The sequence below is a fragment of the Lagopus muta genome, chromosome 2 (assembly GCF_023343835.1).
Source record: "Lagopus muta isolate bLagMut1 chromosome 2, bLagMut1 primary, whole genome shotgun sequence".
In the NCBI taxonomy this organism is placed as follows: Eukaryota; Metazoa; Chordata; class Aves; order Galliformes; family Phasianidae; genus Lagopus; species Lagopus muta.
The window spans coordinates 55,353,418-55,379,623 of NC_064434.1; the positions used below are offsets into that span (position 1 = coordinate 55,353,418).

Here is a 26,206-nt window from a genome sequence, read left to right on the forward strand (position 1 = left end):
GCCACCCCTAATTACAGACAGCATCTTTATCTTGCAGTGAGTTTAAACTACAGGTTTACAAAACCTTAAACATAGTACTATGTTACCCTTGACAAAAGAAGTGTCTTTAGATGATGGAAGACATCACAAGGTATCCATAATACATGACTAACCTGTTATGGACATGAGTTACAGAATTAAGACAGCTGTAGATAGTTTTCTACCAACTGTAGAAATGGCAGACAGCACTCCAGTTTTCAGACCTGTTCAGAGTTTCTAGCAACAGTGGTTTGGAAATAGGTTTCTAAAATTCACATTCCAAAAGAGAAATAATCTTGAAACTCACTGAAGAATTCACATGCATATGTATTCCTCAGGCTACTATAGGACAGTAACAGTTACAATCTTTTAGTTTCTCTCTCTAATGTGAGAAGAAGAATCAAGAATCAATTTATCATTTCAAGACCTCCTGTAAATGTGGTTCTTGTGAACTAATGTATAATCAACCTCATACATGACTTTGTATTCACATTATGACTGGATAACTATAGTTAAAAACGCTTTTAATTAAAAAAAAAAAGCAACACAGAAGTAGTAATCAGCTGATAAAAAATGCTCCTCCAAGATTTCAGGTGTGCAGAGCTGGAAGTTTACTTCAGAATAAAACACAGACATAGGGGAGAATCAAAACTTTTAAGAGTTGTACTTGACCATGTATTTGGACAAAGCAGAATTACACTGCATATAACAAACAGTAAAATTTCTTAAAAGTTGTTACAAATATTTTACTTTCTAACTGTACGATCATTAACATAGTTTACTATATCAAGATTTTTTTTCCTAAAGGCTTAAAACAGAAAAACAATCCTTCTAAACTACTTCCAACAGTAAAATTTAAGTAAAATGCTTACATTCATTTGACAACAAAAAGAACATATTAAAAATGTTGTGTGGGTGGTGCAAAAGCTGCTCTTTCAGCTTTCTTCCAGGGTTATTCCTGCAGAAAGAAAGAAAACAGTCTTCTTGTAAACTGTTAATAACCAAACACTAAAAACATTTTTCCAAGTGATCTTCCACCTCCCCTCTAACAACCACCTGAGATTCTGTAAGAACATTTATGTATTTTGCACTTCACTAACCGCTTACCTTTTCCTCCTTGCGTCTGTCCTTTTCTTCGTTGTTCTCCATCGTTTCTTCTTCATCTTCCACAATCCCATCCCCTTGGTATTTGTCATGTGTCCACTTCGGACTGCTACCTGACTTTTTGAAGTTAAAACGCCCTCTGCCACGCTGGAAAGTACCACGGCCCCTTCCTCGTTTGGCCCAATAATCCACACCATCATCTCTGTCATCATGCTATAATATACCAAACAATAAGGTTACAACATCTCTTAAATGCTGTACTCTGAACCAAATTTACACGTATAGAAAAAAAACAATTAAAAAAATTGAAAACAATTCAGATAATCTGTACATTATATTATGAAAAAACATATCCCTGCAATTCATAATGCTATAACTAAAAGTACCTTGAAAAACCTGATTTAAGAGTCATTATTAGCTGTGGGTATGTCCACTGTAAGTAACAAACCAAACCTGTCACTTATTTTTTCAGTCATCAGAAAAAAGAACTCACTAGTTTTCAGCAAGGAAAAAACACTAAAGGAAGGAACTGTAGGAATGTGCTTTTTATTTTTTATTTTTTTTACTTTAAGGCAGAGAGAATCTTTATACTTAAGGAAAAATAACTGAAAGCTTTCAGAAACCCTGCTTCGCTTGTGCAAGGCATTGCACATCATTTTTAAACTACTGAGATCTGATATTAACAATAGTTATGGTTAGTCAGCATTACATTTGCTATCTTGCTGCTAAATACAGAATTGGGCATGTCTGACAAACATTCCATATGTGGACACAATAGAAAATCATTTAATATTAAATGTTTACGCTAGGAAGAATGGTGAACACCTGTTCCAATATCTACTTTTTTAACTTGTGATTTGGAAAGCAATCTAAACTGTTAAACATAAGTAGCTTACCATTATATACCATTCAAGTATTTACAAGGTGGCTTTTTTTTTTTTTTAAACAAACATTCCTGAATATGTAAAAAGTAACAGCTCTAGTCAGTCATTTTTTTTTCTAGCTATCATGGAACTTCCTTGTGAACAGTTGATCACATGTCACTATATGCAGGTGGAAACAGGGAGAAAACTTTGTATACACATGCAAATTGAAGTTGTGTTATTTATTGGATTACCTGTTAATATATTTGTGAGGAAAAAAATACTATAGGAAAAGGTCTTATCTTTGCTAACTAATGTTTTTCAATGGTGAAACAATATCCTTAGAAGTTGGCATTGTTAGGGAAATCAGCTGCAGCAGAGATTAAATATTCAGTACACTAAGCTACTCACTGATTAGTTGTATCAACAGTCCTCCATTAATTAAATCCAGATGGGGAAAAAAAAAGGCATAACTAAGATCACTTATGCCTATCATACTATTCAGGTAAGAATAGAAAGGCTAATAGCAGAGTTGGTCCACATCCATCCACAAATATGTTAGCTTTTCCTGATCTTTCATTTTTGTGTGTTTCTAAATGAATGTAAAAACAAAGCTTGAATGCCAAACTGAGATAAATCCACGAAGGCACAGCACGAGTCTTTTTGCTTTTGTTTTTCATATTTTTTTGCCAGAGTATGCCTTCTTCCCTATCTCACTGAAAAATATGCTTTGGAGAAGAATTCTACCTTAAGCTTCAGTTATTTTCAGCCTGCTGCAGAAAGACAAGCTGAACTAGGTAGTGCAAGAACTCGGGTATTTTCTTGATTACGTAACTGCAGTTACTCTCTCAACATGCAACTTTTGTAGCTGTCAATCTCCTTAACACCAGACATAAAAACGCACTCGGAAAAACCAAAAGCATGCATAAGATAGAATTCTCTACACCCACCAAGAAATATTTCTTGCTTTTTGGGGTATATTCAGGATCCCACTCCTCTTCCTTCGGTCTCTTTTGAAAAGTAGTATTTGAGTTGCTGGGACCAGTATTTGTTCCAGCAAAGACTCCTCTGGCTCTTCCTCTGCCCCTAATTCGAAACTGATTAACCAAAATGTTATTTTATTTAAGCCATTTACATAAAACCACAACAAAATGCTCAAGCTTTCTGTACTGAAAATGCTCATTCTGTTCTCAGTTAAAAATATAAAACTATTTTTTAAAAAGTCACATACTACCTTAAGTAATACATTCAAGCATTCACTTCAAAATAATGATTCTACTTAACATAAGAGATAAAGCAAGTATATCTGAGTTCTTGGTATAAATTAACCTACATTCACCAAAGTGAAATTTCCTTTGACTGCTGGTAAGTCAGTCTGCTGCAACAAAGGTCAGAATAAGCTTCTGAAGCTGTTTGCAGACAAAACAAACAGAAAAACCTAGACTTAAGGGGGGGGAAAAAAAAACTTCCAGGGGGGAAAGTGAAGTCACTTAGGGAGACAATCATATCTGTCATGAGAAAATGATTTTAGAATACATACAAATAATGCATTCTGCAAGTAACTGTACGCTTTGTGCCACTCATTCTCAACTGAGATTCAGTTATGCATTTTAAGACAGATTACATTTCAAATGAGTGAACGCTCCTTAACCCAAAAACCAACTCTCTACTGTGCAGAGCAACAATCTTGAAGTATCTTTAGTGTTCTTTATCATAAACTAACAGAACTTTAAGATGACAAGATTAAAAAGTTTCACTGCAACACAGAAAATATTTAACTCAGAGTACACTGAGCAGTAATACATCCAGTTTCTTCAGCAACCAGTACTTTCTGCAAGCTAAAGACTTATGCACGAATTTATCCACACATTCCCCACTTCGGAGAAGAACAGTGAGGTTAGAAAGATAAGATTATTAAAAACTTACTACAGAACATGTTTTCTGTATACAACCTAATTAATTAATTACAAAACTGGGTCTTCAGAGCTAACAGAACTAGGACTGGAAATTAATTTCATTTATTAAAACTAAGTATGCCCCATAAACAGACAGATGTAATTAACTTGAAGAAAAAAAATTCTATGCACACCTAATTCCAGTAAGCTCCAACATCTAATGCAGAATTTATGCTGGATAGCTTTAAAAGTGCTTTGAATCAGTCTGAAAAAGTAGAAGGCTACAAAACCTTCCAATATACTTCAGAAACTAAAAACATTCTACTTATCCTTAGTTCTATTTTCCTATTTCAAAAGTATTCAGAGCATTTATGGCTTTATGCTACACATAACAAGCACAGAATTCAGCATTTCAGCCTATCAGTAAGCATTAGTGAAAAGTCAACACTAACTTAACAGCAAACTGACAGTTTAGCTTACAGAAGGACTTCCTCTACCCAGTCAGCCACACTCTCCCCATGGTGTTACAGCTTCCTATTTTAGGGAGTATTTACAACAAAAACATTTTCTTTACACCAAAACCAAAGAAGTACTTACTTTGAATTAAGACACTTTTAGCCTAAATCACAACGACATTTCTACATTAGTCACCTAGTAGTATCTTACAATACTACCCACTCTGTACCCTGAAATAGAATATTAAAATCAACAGGTTGACCTATTTAAGTACTTCAGTTTGGTTGATAAGCATATGTATGACCACGCACGTCATTACAGGACATCAATCAGTTATTAATGCAGTCATAACTGGCAGTCACCATTAGTCATATTATTGGTAACTAATACATTTCCACTTCGTAGCTACTTAAATTTCACATGAAGTACTATCTCTCTTTAAGACACATATAATCTGATTTTATAAAGCAGTGAAGCTGGCACTGATTATGAGATTAAAAAACTGTATTCTCTTCGTGAGAGAAGAGGATTTTAAGCTCTATTTTTAACCATGGGCAACCAGCTTATGCTCCTCGGAACTGGGCGGTAGTCATACACAGTATTTGCACCATCCAAGTGTGGATACATTTACACCACACACCTGTCTCTTTGTTAATTACATATAAGAACAAGAAAGAGGAAAAAGTTGAATTTTTAGCATTAGAAATTTGGCATTTGGATTATTATTTTTTTTTTAAAAGTAGTTATAACTCTCAAGATTGAAAATTCAAACCTTAAGTGCTGCACATCTCACATGCATTTTAGACACTCTCTTCTCTGCAGTTCAAAACTTCTGCACTACTACAAATAAGGTATGTTTATATCAAACAATGCCTCTTTACCTTTTGTCTTAAATACAGGCTACACAAAGGAACCATTGGGAAAAGCATGCAATTACTCCTAGCCCTTGTCTTTTGTCCACCCGCAAACAGACCTTTAAGGCATTTTTAATTTTTGCATAATGTTTTTATTTCCAAGGCCTTTTCTATTACTTCTTAATCTTTTCTAATGCTGCTACATTTCCCAGTAAGTTACGTTAACGTGCAATTTTTACCCTTAAAAATGCTATGAAGACCATGAGGTCAACATGGTATTTTCCAAATCTCAATGCTAAAACACATTCCTGAGCTACATTAATATGCTTGCATGCTTATTGTGGCTAGTCCAGGCTACAGAAACACTGGAAAGCAGCAAGTATACCATCTCCTCTCCTCAGTATAGTTCTTTTTCAACATTAGTGCCCATGTTTTATTGTGCGCCGTTCTCTATTAAATAATTTGCAGACATCACACACAAAGGAGATAAAAATGAAATTGAAAGTTATGGAGAAAAGAAAAACTGCAGAGAGTAGCAGGTAATAGATCGTAATAGATCACAAGATTTCATCTTTGTAGAAAGGTCAATTTTAATATCCTGTTAGGATACAGTGTAATTACAAAACAGCAAGGAAGGAATAAAACAGAAATCATTTTTCTAATCCTAACACTAGGCTCTCTAATACTGCACTATTGAATATTTACACACCAAATAAGATTTCTATTGGATAAGGCCGAAAGAAAAGCACTGCAGAAGTGGTACATCATGTAAAAGAATAAAAGAAATCACAACTATGAATAAGGTCTACACTAACATTAAGTACTGCAACAATTCATTTAATCTGTTACGCTATTGTTGCAGTCCTCATCATCTGGGGGAAGAACAGGAGAAATGCAACTTACAAAGGTGCCTCTTGGCCTGCTGACTCCTGCAAAACCAGAGTATTCTTTCTGTTCGTGGTGAGTTTTGAACTCTTCATCTCTTTCTTTCTTGCAATCCTTTTCTTCTCGAGAACTGGATGAAGAAGCAGATGGAGAGGAAGATGGAGAAGATCTAGCACGGTCTTGCTCTCTTTTTTGCTTACTGAAAAATAAAATGATACACTGTGTGCTATTTTAAAAGCACGAGATAGACTGTAACATGCTATACTAAAAGGGGTTTCTTTATATTTAAAAAAGCTATCCCCCGTCTGGTTATAAAACCACACATACATGTAATGCATTTCAGATGCTAAGGCAAGATACAGTTTCACTTTCCAGCCTCTTCTTAGCCATTTAAATGGACTAAACATACACTACTGCTAGTGAGTTGGAAAACAGCAGTCTGCAAACTGCAGAATTTTTCTAGGTTGCCATTAAGAGGTTCTGTTACTTTTAAGATCTGCCTTTCACTGAGGCAGAAAGAAAAAAACAGAAGCCAAAGGGAGGAAAACCCTCAAGGCAAAGCTTTACAGAAATTTTACATAATTCAGTTTGCACACTGTTGAGAGCATACAGTATGGGCTGCCCAACGAAGGTGGGCATTGCCAGTGGAAGGTAATGTGGATACCAGAGTCAAAGTATATGGGAAACAGGAAGTGTAAGTATTCATTGTATACCCAGTACAAAGCAGGATAATAAATCCCACAGACTTTTGGTAATTCCCTAAAGTTCTAATTTGACCCAACTTAAAAGACAACATTACTCAAAGGAAGGTTATACCTGATGAAACTCTTACCACTGCTACAAAGTATCCACTGAAATATGCTAACCTTTTTTTCCTTAGAAAATAGACCACTGGCTTTAGGAGAGAAAAAAATAAAAAGATTCCCCTTCTCACCCATGTTAAATCTAAGTATCAGTAAGATTCTCATACTCTGGGTGTTATGAGTTGAAAAAGTGCGGAATCAAGCATAACGAACCAAAGTTCTTACACAAATTGTTTATAGAAATGTACTGCATTGAAGTCCAACCTCCTGATGTAGCCTGGATAATAGGACAGATTAATTTGTCATTTTTTTTTTCAGTGTTAGCTTGCTATTCCAAAGTTTTTGTCCTCATCCACCATAAGCCGTGTAAAAGACAGATAATACATATTTGCTGTAAAACAAATAATTTTATTTGTTTAAATTTAAACGTTCCATTAAACATCGAAAATTGAAAGCAATTAAGCTTACAATTACAAAAGGTTAATTAGAGACTAAAAACGTAGAGATTTCAAACATTTACCTGTCATCTTTATAAGATTTGTAATCCTTGTAATCTTTTGAAGTTTTCTCCTGCTTTCTTGACCCACTGGATTCCCTGGAGCCCTTTGAGTCTCCTCGCTCTTTACTTCGTTCTTTTCTACGGCGGTCAATGTCATGCCGAAGATCAGCAGAATCACATCTTAATTTTTTATCTCCCTGTAAGCACAAATATGTTTCTGACTAAGATTTTGAAAGAAAACATCCAGAAGAGAATCTGTGGGGGTGAACCGTGCCTCAATTTTCAAGAAGAGGAGACAGAATTTACAACAACTCTTTAGCACATAAACTGAGCTTAAGGTGAACGCCCTTTACAGGCTAAATCTGAGTACAGCTAAGATTTTGCATTTTAAACAAGCGTTTCCATTGAGCCAGCAGGACATCTACTATCTGATGCAGACTGACTATAACATATTTTCTGGTAGGATATCTTGGTATCCATTTTTTCCAGTTAATTATTGCTAGCAGAGCACATGTACCTTTATACATTCAGCCACGCTACTGTGCACATCAGCACTTTTTTCTCCTCCCATTCATTGTCCTTGGACACAAAATGTGCCAAGAAACAACCAAAAGAAAGGAAGTTAGGAGGCATTTTGAATTTTCTTTTTGCCTCAGTAAAATTCAATATATTCACATTGTGCTACACAAACTGGCTTCTTAGCAAGACTCACAGAAAAAAGGTCTGGAATGCGAATATTCCACATAACATAAGTTGTTCTAAAAGACTGAGGTCCACAAACTCAAATGAAGTTAGAAGTTCATATTCAAAGGGGAAAAAAAAATATCACATTAAGTTTAGAAATAGATACTTAACGTTTACTTAGAACCTACTTTTTGACTTTCTTCTTTAAAGACCCTCTCTTCACCTGCTAAACGGGTATGCTTCCTCAGGGCACTTGGAGAGATGTCAATCCTCCTAAATGTAAAATAAAAGCAGTGTCTAGCCATACGCGTATGCAACTGCTTATGGCCTCACACAGATCAACAGAAGTCTGAATAACAAGGCACTTTAGCAGCAGAACAAACTCTTGCATATGAAGTCCCACCATCTGAATATAAAAGAAGCAAGAAGCAAGCCAAAAATTATAAACATTGGTTTTGTTCTTTGAAGTATACTAGAAGACAAATACACTAAAATGGCTGTTTGATTTTTCACATTTCCAAGAGAGATTTCAAGATAGCAATTACTCCAGAAGATCAGTATATATATAGCCAGTTTGATATCCAACCTTCAAAACAAAACAAAAAAAACACACCATCAACAATGACAGCTTATTGTACAGTTAAAGATCTCAGTTAAGAGATCTTACAAAGTTGAAAGCTGAGATAACATCACACACAACACAAATACGATATACACTGCATCATGTAATCAGAAGCACACAATCAGAAATTACAACTGCATGTCTATCATCTTGTGGTGGCAATGATGATGAGGAAACGGTTGGACTAGATGATCTTATAGGTCGTTTCCAACCTTGTGATTCTATGATTCTATGATTCTTACCTTCCAGGCTCTCTGATTTAAAGAGAAAAAACTGCTATGAATTAATAGATACAAAAACTAAAGCGATACAAGATGGAACATCTGACACCAAAGAATAAAGCTGAAGATAAAAAAGAAGCCCTGTACATGCAAGACATTTCTCTCTCAATATTTGAGAGAATATGTGAAAAAAGTAAATATAACCCAAATGAGATGCAGAGGTAGAAAAGATACGTGCTATAAAGCCACAGATGAAGCCAGAGTTGATTTGAGTTTTCTTCTACAGAAACGTTTTTGTTTGGTTTTGTTTGTTTTGTTTTTTTCCCCAGGGTTTGTTGCTGGTGTTTTGGTTTGGCTATTCCAAATTGGTTTTTTTTTCGTTTGTATTTGCACAGAAATCAACGAAGTATCACATATAGAACAGAAATAAATATTTTGAGTTCCTGAACAAGAAATATTAGCAGATATTATCTAAGACATAAGCAATTAACATATACCTATGTATTTCTGGGCTCTTTTGCCGAGTGCAGTGCTCTTCAGTTGCTTTTTGATATGCAGTGAACCTCTCATTTAGGGTCATTCCAGCTGACTTGAAGTATTGCTCTGTTGGTTACAATAGAAAAACACTGTTTCATTAGTTTAATTCAACTGACAGGTATTTTACTCCTGACAGAAAGGCAAGTAGCAGGCAAAAAACAATATTTTCAGTAAAAATATCAAAACAACAAGCAAGAGTGGGCTTTTCCTATTCTTACACATTCTGTAATCCAAACAAAGATACAGTGCACAGAATCACTGCAAATCTACTTATGGCTACACCATGGCTGTATTAAATGTAATTCAAGCATCATACATGGATTAGATTTGTTCATTTTCAGTGACATTTTTCTCTAATGAAATAAAGGAACAATTTAAGTGATTTTCTACTTTGTCCATAAGAAAAAAAAACCATAAGATTACTTCAAGTCGTGAATATTTGCAGGAAGTACATTTTACAACTCATTTCGACTTTAAGTTAGTGTTAATTCAGTGAAAACATTTAAGTAATGTATTTTTCAATAACTACAAGGATGACCTAATAACAAGTCATTTCTTAAAATAATACCATTTCTTGATTTGAAGTTTTAACAGTAGCAATTCAAGACAATTAACACATCCAAATAAATAAATTCATTTAAGCATCTGGCATCTTGGCAAACCTGACAACTTCTCTGACAGATTTTCTCTTGCTTTCAGAGACAGTTAAATTAGCAACAGCAAAACTCAAGGTTTCAAACCAGCTCAACAAATGTGTTTAAATGTAATATAGAAATACATAAAGTCATGAGCTATGAAATGTTACATATGAAGCAAGCTATCTGCTTAACAGGTCAACATACATCTGTATCAACTTACCGCCCGGCATCCAGTATTTGTCTCATAACCAACCATTAAAACTTGAAACGGCCACTACAAGGGTAGTGCCTCAATCATAATTCCATCAAACACAGGAATTTGAGCTAGCAACTCTGTTTTTATGCCATTTTTGCCAGGAAGACAGAAGGTTCAACTTTGCCTGTTTGGCATCTGTATCTTTCAACAGCTATTTTACTTTTGTAACATGGATTTTGCCATTTCAAAACACATTCCAGGACCTATTTATAATGAAAAAGAAAACATCACTGGGCATTTTCAGCTCTACATTAATCAAGAGCTGTTCAGACTGGTCGCATCACACCAATAATGAACATAACTTCAAATCGTCAAAATAGTTACTAAATCTGATCACAGACCGCAGTAAGTTTGAAACGCATAGAGAAGTTCTCCTTTCAAAAAACAGTCATAACTTTACATATACTAAAAACTTGACCAGACACTCTGTTAAGCTGTCATATTTACCAGTTATCTGTTTAACACAAGTCTACAGAAAAAGTCTTAATTTTGTGATCAATACATAACAGTTTCAATAATATTTCACCTTCAGTTTACACGTGCCATTTAAGCCAAGCTTTCATTGGATATAGACTTTGATCTCTTATCAATAAAATTATTTTCTAGCAATGACTGTTACACTCTAAGCAAGTGTCCCAATAATATTTTGAGTCTGCTATGTTAACATAACCTGCTACCACTATTGCTTTTTTTCTAAGCAATTCAAAACAGTCATTTGGCTTTAGCTGCCTAGAGTTACTTCAAAAACAAAATAAGACTTGAAAAAATACACCTGTAGCACCAAAATCTTTCCTACTTTAAAAGCTAAAGTATATTTAAACCAATGCACACAGATAGACACACCCAAACTTCTCACCTCATTTAGCATTTTGACATTCCCCTTTTATATGATGATACGGTAAGTAACATTCACCAGCAAATTCTTTCATAGTATATTAAATGCAAGAATAAGACAATAGCCTGGTAAAATTTAAGTCAATGCTACAGAAGAAAAAAAATTAAAAACACTCTAGATATCCTCACTGGATTTTAATTATGTATTCTTGAATGAACTTTGCCAGTATGTGACTTGAATAAAATACACCCACTTTGTCAGTTTTTTTTCCCCAAAAAGTGTGGAAGTGCTTTAATTTTATTATAGTAAGCAACAGGCACAACTGTTATATTGGAAAATAATTAGCATATAAACAATTTAATGGAGATTTACTTAAATCTCTAGAAGTTTCAGGTTCTCACATCCAACAATACTGTTAAGTAAGAATAAAACGAAGCAGTGTATTTTAAGATCATTTAGAGAACCACTTCTTACACTTTATCAGTTTGAGATCGCAACCAGCTTTCCAATAAACATTTGGATGAGTTCTGAAGTGCTCCAAAAGGAGATGCAATGCTATATGAAGTGGTGAAATGACATTCAAATAGAACTGAAGTAAAAAGATTAAGCAATTTAGTATGCTTAAGCTTTACTAAAAAAAATTAACAAAGTATGTGCTACTTTGGCTTAAAAATTTAACAAGAAACATAGTATGACTACTCTAATGCTCTACAATGCTTGCTTTTTTGACACTTGTTTTGGTGGCTATTATTTCTCTAATTATTATATGTATACCTCAAAGGAAAAGTTCAACTAAATCAACATTAAGAAGGCTGAAATCTTCCTGTACTACAGACAGCAAACAGTCTTAGCTAAGTCTTAAATGCTATTGCTGAATGAGTAAATTGAACACATACCTTTGACATGATGAACCAAGGACACTATATGCTGAATAAATGACTCTGACGTGCTTTTGCTGGCCTGTGGCAGCTTAATGTGGTCAAAGATGGATCTGAACTCTTGCTCCTTCTTGATGGAATGGACAAGTGTGCTAGCAAGCAGCCTGTCTTTAGTCAAGGAAGCAGGTCTAAAAATGCATCAACAACAGAGAAGACACACAAAAAGAAACCACTAGTTTAAATAAAGATGAGTGACAGTGCAAGCAGGTGGAGAACCACTTTGTCAAGAGGAATAATTTACCTATTGGAATCGTCAAGAGGTACTGGTGCCATTTTGAGTTTAACTTCAGGACGATGGGAGTCACTGGCTATCATTTTGATCCTAAGTGGGCTCTCCTCTCTGAAGGTGGATTTTTCTCTCGCATCCAGATTCTTGTGTAGAGGGGGACTGTAATCAAAGAGTTCTTTGAGCTTTTCAGACTTTACCTGCTCAGGTGACTGAGTTTCTTTCTTCATCGTTAGTCTCTCAGAACTCTTGTCTTCGTCCTTGTGCTTATCTTTTGTTGTACTAGGCCTTTCCGCTATATAGCCAGTCTCTTTAGGCTTATAACTTTTCTCATCTCTAAATCCATCGCTCTCTCTATTGCCCTTCATTGTTACTTTAGATTTGTATTTGGTTCCTTCCTCCTCAGCATTCCGGTGAGATGCAGTAGGAAAATTTTTACCCTGATCTGCCAGGACAGACTTTCTGAACTGTCTGTAATCCTCTGTCTCCTCTGTGTCCTCCCCTTCAGAGTCATTAAACTTCTCTTTCCCAGTCTCTTTATCAACGAAAAAGTCTAAAGTTTCCTGATCCTCCCATTCCCTTTCTCCCTCTGTCCTCCCTTTTTCTGATCCTCTCTCCTTCTGGGCCTCCTTCTCCCTGGTATTACCCCTATCAAGCAGGTATACTCTAGACTCTTCATCTGTGTACCTGTGGATAGCAAAGAAGAGACTGGTAACTCTGGATTGCATTCATTCCAGTTCACTTGCATTCCTCTTTTGCGTCAATCCCACACCAAAAAGAAAAAACATACTCCACTGAGCCATTCAAGTAAATTTCACACACAGTTCATACTGTACTAACTGTCATCTACGCACTAGTGGAAACATCTGAAGAAAATAATGCCTTTCTGTAGAACACGTAGAAATTCTCCACTAGAGTTTGTAAAGAGAGCTAGTGGTTAGTTTGTTCATTCTAATTTGGCACACAGCTTCACATGCACTTACACCAGTCCTTTTTCCCCATTAAAATAATAAAAACTGATAACTCAAATCTGAATTAACAGAATGTCCTAACTACATTCACAAATTGGTTTTAGCTACAGCTTGTACATCTTCACATAGGTCCAAAACACATCCACCAGAAGCAGTAAGTCTCAGCTCAAGCAAGTCTGACTTTCTGATATATTTTTTTTCATTTTCTATCAGTATATTTTCATATACTAAAAATCATTGACAGGGCAAATTCATTTAAAAATTATATCTATATCTGTCTATAACTCATTTTTCTAATAAATCCACCAAAGTGCAAGGTAAATTAGAAAGAAACAGTCTAACATCAATAATGTAAGATAAATTCCTTCTTCAGTTGCTGCTGTATCAGGTATATCAAATATTTTGAGAACAAATTTAGAAAAGCATGCATTCCATTGTTCCTCACATCAGTGGAATTATGTCCCAAGAATATTAAGACCTACCCCACTTCTTAAGTAACACAAGTCAAGAAAAAGTTGTCACATAGCACCATACAGTTAGCAGTGAATGCTGTTTACGTTAACAAAATCAATCGTAATACATCTCCGTTTTCAGACTTTGCATTTCAAATTACATAAAACATTAAAACATTGAAGTGCTTGAACAGAAGTCAGTGTCAAACAAGCAAGCCTGATCCATCACTCATTAAAATATTAATTAATACTTTTCTGAACAGTAAATGGAATACAGGAAAATGTACCACAAACGAAAAACACGAAGGAGTGCTATAGGGATACTGGTCTCTGTCCCCACTAATCACCCAACAAGAACTTGAAACATCCTAAAGGAGGAGAAAGCTCAATTCTAACCACACTAAAATTCTTAAAGATATTCATCAGTATTTCATATTCCCTTCTCCAAGGCACAGCGGCGATCTTGTAAAAATAAATAAATACTGTTACAGGTTGTTTTTTTGTTTGTTTGTTTTTTTTTTAGTTGCAACGTTAATGTTACGATTTAATTCCTACCTTTTCAGAAACTTTCCACCTTTTACAGTTTCCTGTTCCCCAGTCTCGGGATAAAATGAACGTGTTCGAGGCTCCTCACGGGGAGCACTCTGTGATGGGATTGTCTTTGCAGGGCTTCTCCTCGAAGGGACGTGATGCAATGGGCTATTCTGAGAAGGACTGTAACGGCTAGAACCATTTCCAACGGAACCAGAGCCAGACCTCTCAGGACTATGCTGAATGGAATGGGAATGTTGAGGTGTGTCCTTTGCTGAGTGGGCTGTACTAAGCAAAGGGGCATCAGAGCAAGATGAACTCTGACTGGGCGGGGTGGCAATAGAAGGACTGTGGGGTGACCTTGGACTGTTATCATACGCTGAAAGGCCAGGCCAAATGTCGCCAGAAGCTGCTGATGATTTATTAAAATCGTCAAGAGATTCTGATGGGTCATGTTCAAACGTATCTTTCTGTTCGTCTTGTGATTTATTTTTCAAAGGGCTATCTTGCAAAGGAGCCCCTTCAGTTTTCTTTGCCTGCTTTTCCATAGACCCACGTCTTTTGGAAGAGACAGGTGATTTGCTGTATGGGGATGAAGAACGAGATGAAGAGGACCTCGGGGACCTGGAAGATCTGTAAGATCGACGAGATCTGCTCCGGGACCTCTGTGAAGACACAGACCTTCGCTTTGGACTTCTGGAACGGGAACGGCCACGCCTAGGGCTTCGGGAGTGTCTTCGGTTCCAGACAGGCCTATAACCTCCACGATGGTATCTACCACCTCCTCCTTGGTAATACCCTCTACCTCTTCCTCTGTAACCATAGGGACGTCTCATTCCTCTATTATTTCTGTAATCTCTGCGATAATCTCTAGAATAAACACGATCCCTGCTGCGAGATCGTGAGTATGTCCTTGATCGAGACCTAGAACTAGAATTAAAAAACAAACGTTAACATTCGACAACTGGAGAGAGAAAAAGAAGTGCCTCAAGACTTAATGCCAGATCTCTCTAGTACAGTCAGAATGGTAAAGGCAGAATAACAGCCTTCGAGTAAATTTTGCAGTATATGATCTCTATCTCATAAGGAATTTTAATAAACATTGATCTTCCAAGGAATTGTGAAACTTAGACTTCAGCATCACATCATTAAGATGTTACCAGCCTCAATGGCTTGCTCTGCTGTTTTTGTTTGTTTTAAGAGATCACCACCACTCTGGAGCATGGCACTCAGTTCTCCATCGATCACTGTTCACAGCCATGGAACATGACATTAGATCACCTCCAATTTAACTGAATATACCAGCCTGTAGACAGCTGCAGCTGATAAGACAGTAAACACTGAATTCTGCCACCTCTTATTAAAGAAGTGGCTATGTCCAATGGTAAGAAAGTGAAGGAAAAGACTGGAGACAACTGAGAAGACAAGGTAAAGTTTATCTGCTGAAGCCTTAAGTTACTCCAAACCTGAAAAGCTACATGAGAAAGGCAGAAAAAACTATCAGGGAAAGAGGCAGGACAATGAAAACCTCATGTGAAAGAGGGTGCAAGAATCAAAACAAGAACATATCAGGAAGAACCATTAGCATTCTGAAACTATACCGAGGTACAGGAAAGATACAGGAAAAGAGCAGAATAATCAAATTTTAAACAAACAGAAGTTTTATTCAAAGCAGAAACTAGTTATTGTCTATAAAGTGAAGATCCCAGCCTCATGCAAGTGAAAAAAAACTTCCAGACAGAACTCAATACACAAAAAACAATTTTTCACATAGTATGACATGAATATACCTGTATCTCTTTTTTCTAGAGTGTGATCTGGATCTTGACCTAGAGCTGGACTGAGATCTGGACTTTGATCTTGAAGAATGTGATCGAGAGTTAGATCGACCCATTTTTCCCAGTAGATAAACTTCTTCTGAGAAGGAAAAACAGTTGAAGGGAGGAGAAAAAGAGGGATGGAACTATTTAAGAGACCACGTAAATAATATAAGATTGTAATACTTTAAAACAAGAATATTAGGAAGATGTATAGCACTACCTAAACAGAAGAATTTTGAAGAAAATACATTTATTAGCAACTTAAATCTCAACATACAACGTTTTAAACAATATAAGACTTAACACATCTACAGTGCAAGCTATTTGTCTGAAAAGATAGCAGGTTTCTCAGGTTTAATTGCAAACTGATCCTGTGTAAAAGGAGTTAAGTAGGCAACAGAAAAAAACATTTCTACAAATTAGGACAAGAAATAACGCAAGTCTAGACCATTATACATTTGTGATCCAGATCTAAACTAAAACTAAGCTATAACTAAATTTAAATATTCCGTTCATTTATATGGTTTATAGTTATGAATATAGAATATTGGTCAGAACTGCCAAGTACTCCCAGCCCTCCTTCAAATGAAACCTTTGAAATTTCTACTACTTCGGCTGAAATCACTGTGTAGAAAGATTTTATTTTATTTTATTTTTTTACCCAAAGCAACATGACAATTCAAGCCTATACTTGAATTTGACTCAGCATTTGTTCATTTCTATCCTGAGACAATTCTATTTTGTTTCACACAGTATCCTTCTGGACAAAATGGAAAAAAATCTGGGGGTCTTAGTCAACAGCAAGTTGAACATGTCCCCAGGCAGCCAGGAAGGCCAAGCGTATCCTGAGGTCCATCAAGCATTGCATTTCTAGCTACTCTGCACTGCACTGGTGTAGTCTCACCTCAAGTACCGTGTGCAGTTTTGGGCACTACGGTACAAAAAGGACATAAAACTATTAGACAGCATCCAGATGAGCACTACAAAGATGGCAAAGGGTCCAGACGGGAAGAGGTGTGAGGAGTAGATGAAGACCCTTGGTTTACTCAGCCCAGAGTAAAGGAGAGAAGAGGGGAGATCTCATAACAGCCTATGGCTTCCTCAAAAGGATAAGCACAGGAACAGGTACTGATCTCTCTCTGGTGACCAGCAACAGAACCGAAGGGAACAGCATGAAGCTGCGACAAAGGAGGCTTGAAATGAATATCAGGAAAAGGTTCTTCATGGTAAGGGTGGTCAGACACTGGAACAGCCTCCCCAGAGAAATGGTCATGGCAATGACCTTGCTGGAGTTCAAGAAGCCTACACAACACACACAAACATATGCTCTAATTTTTGGGTGGTCCTGTGTGGAGCCAGGAGTTGGACCCAGTGACCCTTAAGGGTCTCTTCCAACTCAGGATATTCAGCGATTCTGTAACCTATGATTTCACAAAGTTTCAGTGGAAGTCTAAAATATTCTTAAAAAGCAATGTTTAAACTGTCCAATTTCATTTAATAATAACAATTTTGCCTCATTAACTTTTTCTTTTGAAATTGCCCCATTTAGAAAATAATGGGTCACAGGAAAACAACCGAATATAAACTGCTGACAATCATATTCACATTTTCAGCCCTTAATATGCTAACCACAATTATTAATAACCACTAAAACAAATAGAGGAAAAAAAGAATCAACTTTCAGCTTTTGTATTGCAAACAAGCATAAAATCTCCGCATTATCATAATGAAAATACAAGCCCAACACAACAAGCACTTGTTGTTACACTGAACTTTATGCATATAGTTGATATATTATCTGAGAAGAAATACTGAAGACAAATTGAATTATAGCTCAAAGTTAACAAAATCACAGAGATTTTACATACATGTAAGCAAATTCAAACAAAAAAACAGACCAACCTTTCCCTAGCACTGTCACTCTTGCCCCATTTAACTTTCCCCCATCAGTTGCATTGAGTCTGTGTGGCCCCAAAGAGACTAATCTCATCTGAAACTAACCTAGGAAAAATATATATTGCAATAAAGATACTATATATATTTTTAAATTATATATAATATAGTTTTAGCCTAAACTAGCTTTCCAATTGACTAAAACTATTTAACTCAGAGAATACATTATAAGCTGCCTGTAAAAGGATCCTTCCATTTAAAGGAAAGTAAATGAACATAAACTCAGAAGATTGGTTTTAATTCTTTGTGCTCAATTAAATGCCCAGAAGATGGATTACAATCTCTTATGTTATCCAGTTCATAGACAAGTCTTTAAACAGCTACAATACATGAAGTATACCAATTTTCCTAGAGCAAGAGAAAAAATGTTTTACTATTAAAAGGAAAATTTCAGACCACACTTTAGATATACAAGAAGTCTACACAACCTAATTTCAGTTTTAAAGGAAAAGGAATATTGGATTTTCCCTGTATAGAACAATAGCGTTTGTACATTTGCATTCTTATGCGTAACAAGTGAATATATGGTACAACAGTTGACATTTACATATGAGACAACAGTTGACTTTTACAGAACATACATTAAACTCAGAAAGATTTATATAATTCAGTTTACCACTAACAAACTTTAAGAAAAAAAAAAAAGCAACATTGATTTTTTTGAAATGGTTGGGTTCCATCAGAGCACTTGAAAATAGGATTAAATTCACCTTACCTCAAGCCACAGGTCTGTGTCAATCAATCAGTTATTTTATAATTCTCCGTTTATGCTTTCAGCAACACAAATCCCTACAGAATAGAAAAAAATGACCATGAGAGACAAGTACTTTCATGAAAGGACCATTAACTCCTGCTTAAATGGGTTCAAAGATTAAACTGTTTATCACAAAAAGGCAACACAATAAACAGCATATTTAGTCCTAGCCTAGCAAAACCACACATTGAGATTTGGAGCAGCTTATGCGTTAGCTGCTGCCAAGAGCAAATGCTCCTTCCTTTCCATACATTATCAGTCCTTCAGTCCTGCTTCCAGGGCTGTATAACCTCTAGCCCTTAAACCCTTCAGGTCCTTCAATTAAAAGGTTTCTGACAGACGCTCAGTGTTCACTTTTGTATGGTTAAGTTAACTGACTTAACAAAGACCCAAACAAATGCCAGATCGAGATTAAAAGAAAGACGACAGCATGCAGTCAAGAGGATGAGGTGGCAAATTCATGTAAGAGTTTGAACTCTAATACACAGCTTTGGACTTAACTGGAATGATCTTTTTTTTTTTTTTTTTCCAAAAAAGATATGGGATATGAGCTCAGTAAAACAGCAGATTTTTAGATTTCTCTGCAACATTTATACAAGAACTGCTCTGTTACAGTTTCCTATTTAAATAGGAAACATTTGCATGACTTTAAATAACCAGCATTTTCTTCCTCAAAAAAAATTGAAGTTTTTACAGGTAAACAGAAATAAAATATAACTGAAATAACAAACCCACTCTCCAAAGTAAGAGTTTTTCACTGACCTCAACCTTAATTACTGCAAAGCCTTAAGAATATACAAATATATATTCACGAATACACGCTTGTAATCTGACTTGACATTAAGAAAATTTTCAAATGCCATGAAAGTGACTCAGAATTTTGTCCCAGTTTGATACAGACAGGCTGGATCTCCTTGAAATTCTGCATTTCAGTAACACGCTCATTAAAGCCAAACATGTTAACTAATCACACTTGTAGATGAAGGAAAAATTGAGAACACCTGAACACAAAAAAAAAAGTAGCACTTGTTTTGATAAACCCTGCTATCAAAATTCCACTTACCATTCACTAGTAGTGACCAAGATATTTCCAATTTTTACAAAATATATGCTTTAACAAGTTAAAGTTTTTACTTCTCATCATCAGCAAGCATGAGTCTCTGAAGGAGCACAGTAGTGTATCGGACCATTTCAGATCTTGTCTAGACAAAAGGTGAGATGGCATTAGCTAGCAAAGGTTAATTAAAGCATTCTTACACAGAAAAATTAATACAAACTTCAGCTAAGTGGTTGAAGTTCAGTGCTAGATTTTAAAATCAATATTTACTACATTTCGATGTTTTCTCCACATCCAACTTTTAAAACCATTTGGCAGCTGCTAACTGAAATCAGAATCCTAACAGACAAGTTTTCGCATCACCCACGGGATGTACCATGGCTACTCTTTTTGCCAACGACTTGAAAACAAAAGAATGTTAAACAGAAAACCTTAAACACTGAACAGAAAATCTCAACTACTTTTAGTTTTGCTTCCATTTAACTGCTACAGGCAAACACTTGACATGCAAAAAATCTTTTTCCAAAGAACTTTCACACACGGGAGCAGAAATGGAAAGACTGTTTAGACTTCTTTTTTAAATAAAGGTTTGCCTATGTATATATTTTTACAGTGTGCAAGAATTAAAATAGCTGATTGATCTCTATTACAGAGAATTTGAAAAACAGTGGTACATACAGAGTTACATCACCAGCAGTCTCTTCCTGGGGACTCTCTTGTCCCCACTGTCACAATCTGAAGTCACAACATCATGTCAGGCAACACAACGAAAAAGAGATGCTGTACATATCACATTTCTAAGCAGTAACATTAATCCACAAATCAAAAGACCAGCTGCCTCTCTTACTTGGCTGCATGAAGCTTATCTCTTGACTAGTCTCAAGAGACCTAGAGGTTGCAAAGCTGTGCACGAAAAATGCGATGCAAGATGCCTACTGCTGAGCATTTAAAGAAGGAATCACAACTGCAAGAAACACAGTCTACATCTAAAACACCAATGCTGTTATCTGCAAGGTTCTGGTAACTCAAGCTTCTTTTACCCTTGCTTTCTGCAGTAAATGTGGGAAAATTGATGCTAAACTCTCAAGCATTTCATCACGGGGTCAGAAGAAAGCTGGCTATTACAAAGGAAGCCTCTGTAGCTCCACAACATTAAGTTAGAACAACCTGGCACTACTCGTGTAAAGAAACAGTACCATCCTTCCAGCTGTCTAGTAACTCACATTCCTGATGGTTTTCTCCCTTATGCAGCACAAGTATTTGAGCAGCCACACTGTGAACCAGACCAGAAAACATACGGATCACGTGATTAGTTACAATACAAGTGATTTTTCAGTATGGCTCATGACACAGCCCTGCATTTGGACCATGACGGGTAAGCTGCGATAGCCACCACTCAAGATTGCTTCCTTTGGCAGCAGTGCAATCCTAAGGCTTCCCTGAAACTAGCTTCGAAAGGCAGCAACAAACTCGCATCTTAAGCTTTTTAACAGTACCTGCAAGCAGAGTGCTGTTGAAGAAAGCATACAACCAAACCTTGACACAACCAGCTGCATATCTTTCAAGAAATGGATACTGAGTCACATTAATGATCAAACAGTCAGCAAGTTTCTTAATGTAACAGCAGTATGTATGGGTGCCTTAAATCAGCCTCAGCCACCAAGCAAAAACAAGACATGACCTACAATCAGCAACACTATGATGAGGAAGTAGATGTCACTGTATTTTTCTTTCAAACATGCCAAATTCTTAAAGATAAAAACCTGTCTCCGATTCCTTTTGAATATTTTTATGAGCCTTTCTCACTACACTGATGTTAAAGCTTTCTGACAGATACTGCAGACACTACATACCTGCTAAACACACTAATTCAGAAATTCTACACCGTATGAAAGCTTAAATAGGTATTTTAGATTAGTTATCCAAATCTATACTAGCAAAACACTGCTCTCAGCTCACTATTATTTTAGCTATCTCATACTTATTTAATAGCTGTTATTACCCTTGTTTACGCATTACTTGAAAGCTATCAATAAGATTTAATTAAAAAAATCTTGTTAAAGAAATTCACAAGCTGTTGTCAAAAATGCATTTTCATTCAGAGATCCAAGCTTCAAAAGAAAAAGGATTATACAACAAGAATCAGGGGATAAGCCTGTCCTCAAGAAATGCTACAGAATTCCTAATAGTCTTTCATTATACATATGTTAAATTAAAGAGAAGTCGGTCTATTTAGGACAGCAATGTAAGGTACCTATTCAGTACTTGTGTATCTGCCATAAAATAACCACGCATTCTATCCATTCTCTACCTCCTCTTGTTTTAAATGTCCCCAAGTTTAACAGCAGCACATCACAAATGAGAATAGAACACAATTCATTAGCAACTGTAAACCTCCTGGATAATCACTGCCCAGAATTCTACAAATACTACTGAAATACAGTAACAAACTTAACCAAACTACCTCAGGCTGTACAAATAAGAGCTGGGGAACATATTTTCTTCCTATTTCAATTTTTTTTCCCTACCATTTCTATCATCAACCATTTCCTACCTTCCCTATCATCTTCATAATACTTGAATGATTACAAAAACTGAACAAACTCTCATAAAAAAATTACAGCATGAAAATTCAGCTGAAACAGTCAAATAAAGATTTGTGAAAAAAATATAATTCCTAATTTATCCATTTTTAGTACAAGACTACAGAAAGTATACGTAAAATTATTTAAAAACCAATCTCCAAACAGAAGCAAGAGCAGCCCTGTAGAATAATCGTATGATTGATAGCTGTTCTGTTATGTAAAACTAGCGGCAAACATAACCACATTTCTCTTCTAACTAAAAACATCAAAATGATTATTTCTATGAATTTTGTCAAAACAAAAAACAAAACAAGAGAACTGCTGCTATTTTGTTTGGCTTGCTTTTTTATTTTGTTTGTTTGCTTAATCAGATGTTTTCATACTCCCTTCAAGAGTGGTTTCTACAATTTCTTTACAATAGTCTGCTGACACAAAGGGCCATCCTCCCCCTCCGCGCTCCAAGGACTGATATGCAGAGGTACGCAGTGAGCTGAACTGATTCAGAATAAAAAACATCAGGAGAAAGACAAAGCTGACTTCAGAGTCACATTACCTTCCAGATCCAGCTTACCACTCAGCTGGGTGAGAGCCAATGCCAGCACAATGGCCAAGAAAACAAGGCACCTCTTCTGAATATGTTTGGGAAAAACTCTCCTAACAGACTGAATAGTGTCTCACATCCTTCAGTGGTTTCCCTTACCTACTTCCACTACACTTAAACAAATCCCAAACGCTCTCTGGCATTCCACAAGCTCATAAAGCACAACTGCTGCTTCACAACCAGCCTGAGTCGAATCTACCTCAAGAAGCGTAACCCATCACCAAACAACAGCTCCCTGCTGCTGACCCAAACTGCCTTAAGTTTTCTGCAGCCCCACCGCACCAGAATGTTCCCCACTGTATGCATGCCCTGCCACATTCCCAAGGAAGGCAGACACAGCCTTCACCTGTGGACTGCTGGAGCCAGCCTCTCAGAAGCTTTACTCCAGCCACCGTCAGCTCAGGAGAGACCCAGCCACCCTCAAGTACTTGATACATGTAACACATTAGAACTCTTTCCAGCCACTCAGCGCTGCTGTCACTCAACACCAGAAGGGATAAGTAGGAGGAAGCAACTCTTCCCCTGTCGCCACTAGAAGCTACATGTTCGAAGTATAATCTAAGCCAGAATCTCTGTCCCTTCTTACTCATCCCCTCTTTGTTTAATGCAACAAAAACGAAGCACAAGAAGGAAAACAGCTGGACAGTACTTTCCTGAGACCCCATGGTCTAAATCAACCCCTTCCAAATTGAGAACAATTTTTCTGAGAGATGTTTTTTATATTCCTACAACAAACCAACCATTACTCAATCTTAAATAGCTCCATAAGTGACTGTTTGTATTGTGGAGCACTCCTTTGTTTTGCATGCCCCTGGGCCCTCCTGTAGGAAAATTTAACTGTTAGAGCAAAACTTTGATCTTTGTGATAAAGAAGTGACAAGTGGTAGCAAGGCCTTACAGGATCATCACCACATGCAAAACAAAAAGCTGATTTCCTTATGAAAACTAAGGGTTCTGAAGCAAACAATAAATAAAGGCCTGGAGCAGTTGTACACCACGGTGCGATAGGGCTGGGAATATAACAGCCTCGATTAGGGAGGGGCACAAACACCAGCAGCGAGGGGTCGGAGGGAGATTTCTAAGCAGGCCAGTGAAGGCCCAGCAAGGGAGCAGCAGCAGCACAGCATTAAGACACAAGGGCCCGAACAGCTTTCAGGCCCGAGGGGAAGTTCCTGCCGCAGGCCCAACGCCAACAGCACGCAGGGCAGCATCACCTCACTCCAGTACCCTTTAAACCCCGCGAAGGCAGCAGAGCGGTCGCCCACCCAGTGACCAACGCCGCTCGGCGACCCCTCGGGCTCATCTCCTCCAGGAAAAGCGGAGAAGGCCGCGGAGCCGGCCGAAGGTGTGCGGGCCCGCCGCGAAAGGCCGGCTTAGGGCGGCCCAACGAGCCCGGAGCGGCCCCGGGCCGCCGCCCTCCCTCCTCTCCTCTACCTTAGCTCCCGAGGCGCCGTACAGGCTCGGGGCAGAGCGCCGCCGGCTGGACCCGACTCCCGCAGGAAGCGGCGGCTGCGGTGCGGCCCGGCCCCTCCCCTCCTCCCCGGGGCAGTTGGCGCCGCCGCCTTAGGGCCTGGGGCGCGGGGGCGGCGCGGCGGATAATGGCTGCGGCGCGCGGAGGTCACGCGGCGGGGGAAGGGCGGGACGGCACCGCACGGCGGAGGAGGAGGGGGGAGGGGAGAACGGAGCGGCGGCCGCGCGCGCGCGCGCGCGGGAGAAGAGGCCGCCCCTCAGTCTCAGTCTCCCTCCCCTCCCCCGCGGCAGAGTACGGCCGCCAGCACGCAGACAGCGTCCCGCCAAGCCTCGCCGCGGCCCCTTGCCCTCCGCCCCTTCCTCACCTGGCGGGCGGAACTCCCGGCGGCCCCGCTCCCTTATGGCTGCTCGTCGGCCATTTCCCGTCTCGCCGAAGGAAGAGACGCGGGGCCCACGGGGAAAAAAGAATCAACCACCATAGAGAGCGGAGGGACGACCGCCGCCGCGGGCCGCGTCACTTCCGCTCGGCGCGGGGCGGTGCCGGCACCGCCAACCGCCCGGGCGCCATCTTGGTTGTGGGTAGCCGGCCGCAAGCAAGATGGCGGTCGCGAGGTGGGCAGGCGGGCGGCCGGGGAGGCTGAGGCCCGGGGGCGGTATGGGGGGGCTCTGCCCTGGTGTCCCCTCCAGCCCCTTCCCTCGGCCCAGGGAGCGTCGTGTCAGGCGATGACAGCCTTTGTCTCCTCCCACCGTCGCCTGTTGTCCTCCCGTGAGGGCCCCAGCGTGGTTACCTGTCGGGGAGGGAGCGCGTCCTTCCACGGGCGCAGTGCGAAGGGGGCTGAGTGCAAAGCGGGGTTTGGCCTGCGGATCACAATCGGGAGGCATTGGCGATACTCCGTGCAGCAGGAAGGAGCTCGCCTAGCAGCAGCGCTTTACTGCAGCAGCTTTTGCAGCAGATGTTTGCATATCGCTTGGTTGCAGTGCATCAGCGCAACGTTTGGGAGATTAGCTGAGCGCTTACTCTGCCGCGGAAAAGTCCGGTAAAGGGCTGCGAGTGAGCAGCGTTAGCTGGTGTACAGAGATCACAGAATCGTGGGGACTGGAAGGGACCTCTAGGATAACATAATCCAACTTCAGCTGAGTGCGTCCTCAAATAACAGTTCACACTATTCAAATCTCGCTGGTCTGATACATTTTTTAAAAGGCAAAGTACGCATGAGGCAGAATATATAAATAAATACATGTATGAAATAAGTAAAGAGAACATGCACGTGGTCAGTTTTTTTGCAGAATTTTTCAATTCAGGCACGATGACTGGGCAGTAGCCAAAACTGGGTGGAAAGAGGAGTGGAACATGGGAAGCTAACGTACCTTGTAACATTGATTTGCTGTTTCCTGTGCTAAGTAACACACTTCTTACGTCCATCTAACCTGTAGTGTTGTTTTAATGTTCCAGAATATGATTACTTTTGGCAGCTAAGTTCTACAAATACAAACTTCTATGGGGGCAGCCACTAACAAATGACTTTGTGCCAAAACATAAACACAGTAGATATTTTCAGTTGTAGAAGCACAGAATTATTAAGGTTGAAAAAGACTCATAAGATCACCAAGTCCAACCATCAACCCATCCCCACCATGCCCACTAACCATATCCTTCAGTGCCACATCTATGTGTTTC

General features: G+C 38.4%; 1 protein-coding gene across 13 annotated transcripts; it reads right to left on the bottom strand.

Moving 5' to 3' along the window:
* Window positions 1-525: 525 nt before the first annotated feature.
* On the bottom strand, window positions 526-25,452 carry BCLAF1 (BCL2 associated transcription factor 1). 13 transcript variants are annotated; one of them, XM_048935171.1, is made up of 14 exons: window positions 25,317-25,452; window positions 19,879-20,017; window positions 18,777-18,850; window positions 16,079-16,205; window positions 14,313-15,218; window positions 12,350-13,021; window positions 12,067-12,236; window positions 9,402-9,507; window positions 8,250-8,334; window positions 7,399-7,574; window positions 6,094-6,274; window positions 2,936-3,082; window positions 1,126-1,335; window positions 526-976 (listed from the first exon to the last, which is right to left on the bottom strand). In XM_048935171.1, exons 4-14 carry the CDS (start codon window positions 16,180-16,182, stop codon window positions 971-973), a joined length of 2,763 nt encoding a protein of 920 aa, XP_048791128.1. In that variant the 5' UTR covers window positions 16,183-16,205; window positions 18,777-18,850; window positions 19,879-20,017; window positions 25,317-25,452; the 3' UTR covers window positions 526-970. The 13 variants fall into 13 exon arrangements, 12 of the variants coding, with proteins under 12 accessions (XP_048791128.1, XP_048791132.1, XP_048791136.1 ...); XM_048935175.1 differs by lacking the exon at window positions 25,317-25,452 and adding an exon at window positions 24,894-25,039 and having other exon boundaries at window positions 16,079-16,202; XM_048935179.1 differs by lacking the exon at window positions 25,317-25,452 and adding an exon at window positions 24,894-25,039 and having other exon boundaries at window positions 12,350-12,496.
* Window positions 25,453-26,206: the final 754 nt, after the last annotated feature.

What these genes read in the sequence shown, in the direction of transcription:
- BCLAF1 (XM_048935174.1), bottom strand. Translation starts at nt 16,182, where the DNA reads ATGGGTCGATCTAACTCTCGATCACATTCTTCAAGATCAAAGTCCAGA. An exon ending in TCTAGAAAAAAGAGATACAG is followed by an intron (nt 15,219 to 16,078) that starts GTATATTCATGT and finishes TTTTAATTCTAG; the next exon opens with TTCTAGGTCTCGATCAAGGA. An exon ending in GGTGGAAAGTTTCTGAAAAG is followed by an intron (nt 13,022 to 14,312) that starts GTAGGAATTAAA and finishes TGCTATCCACAG; the next exon opens with GTACACAGATGAAGAGTCTA.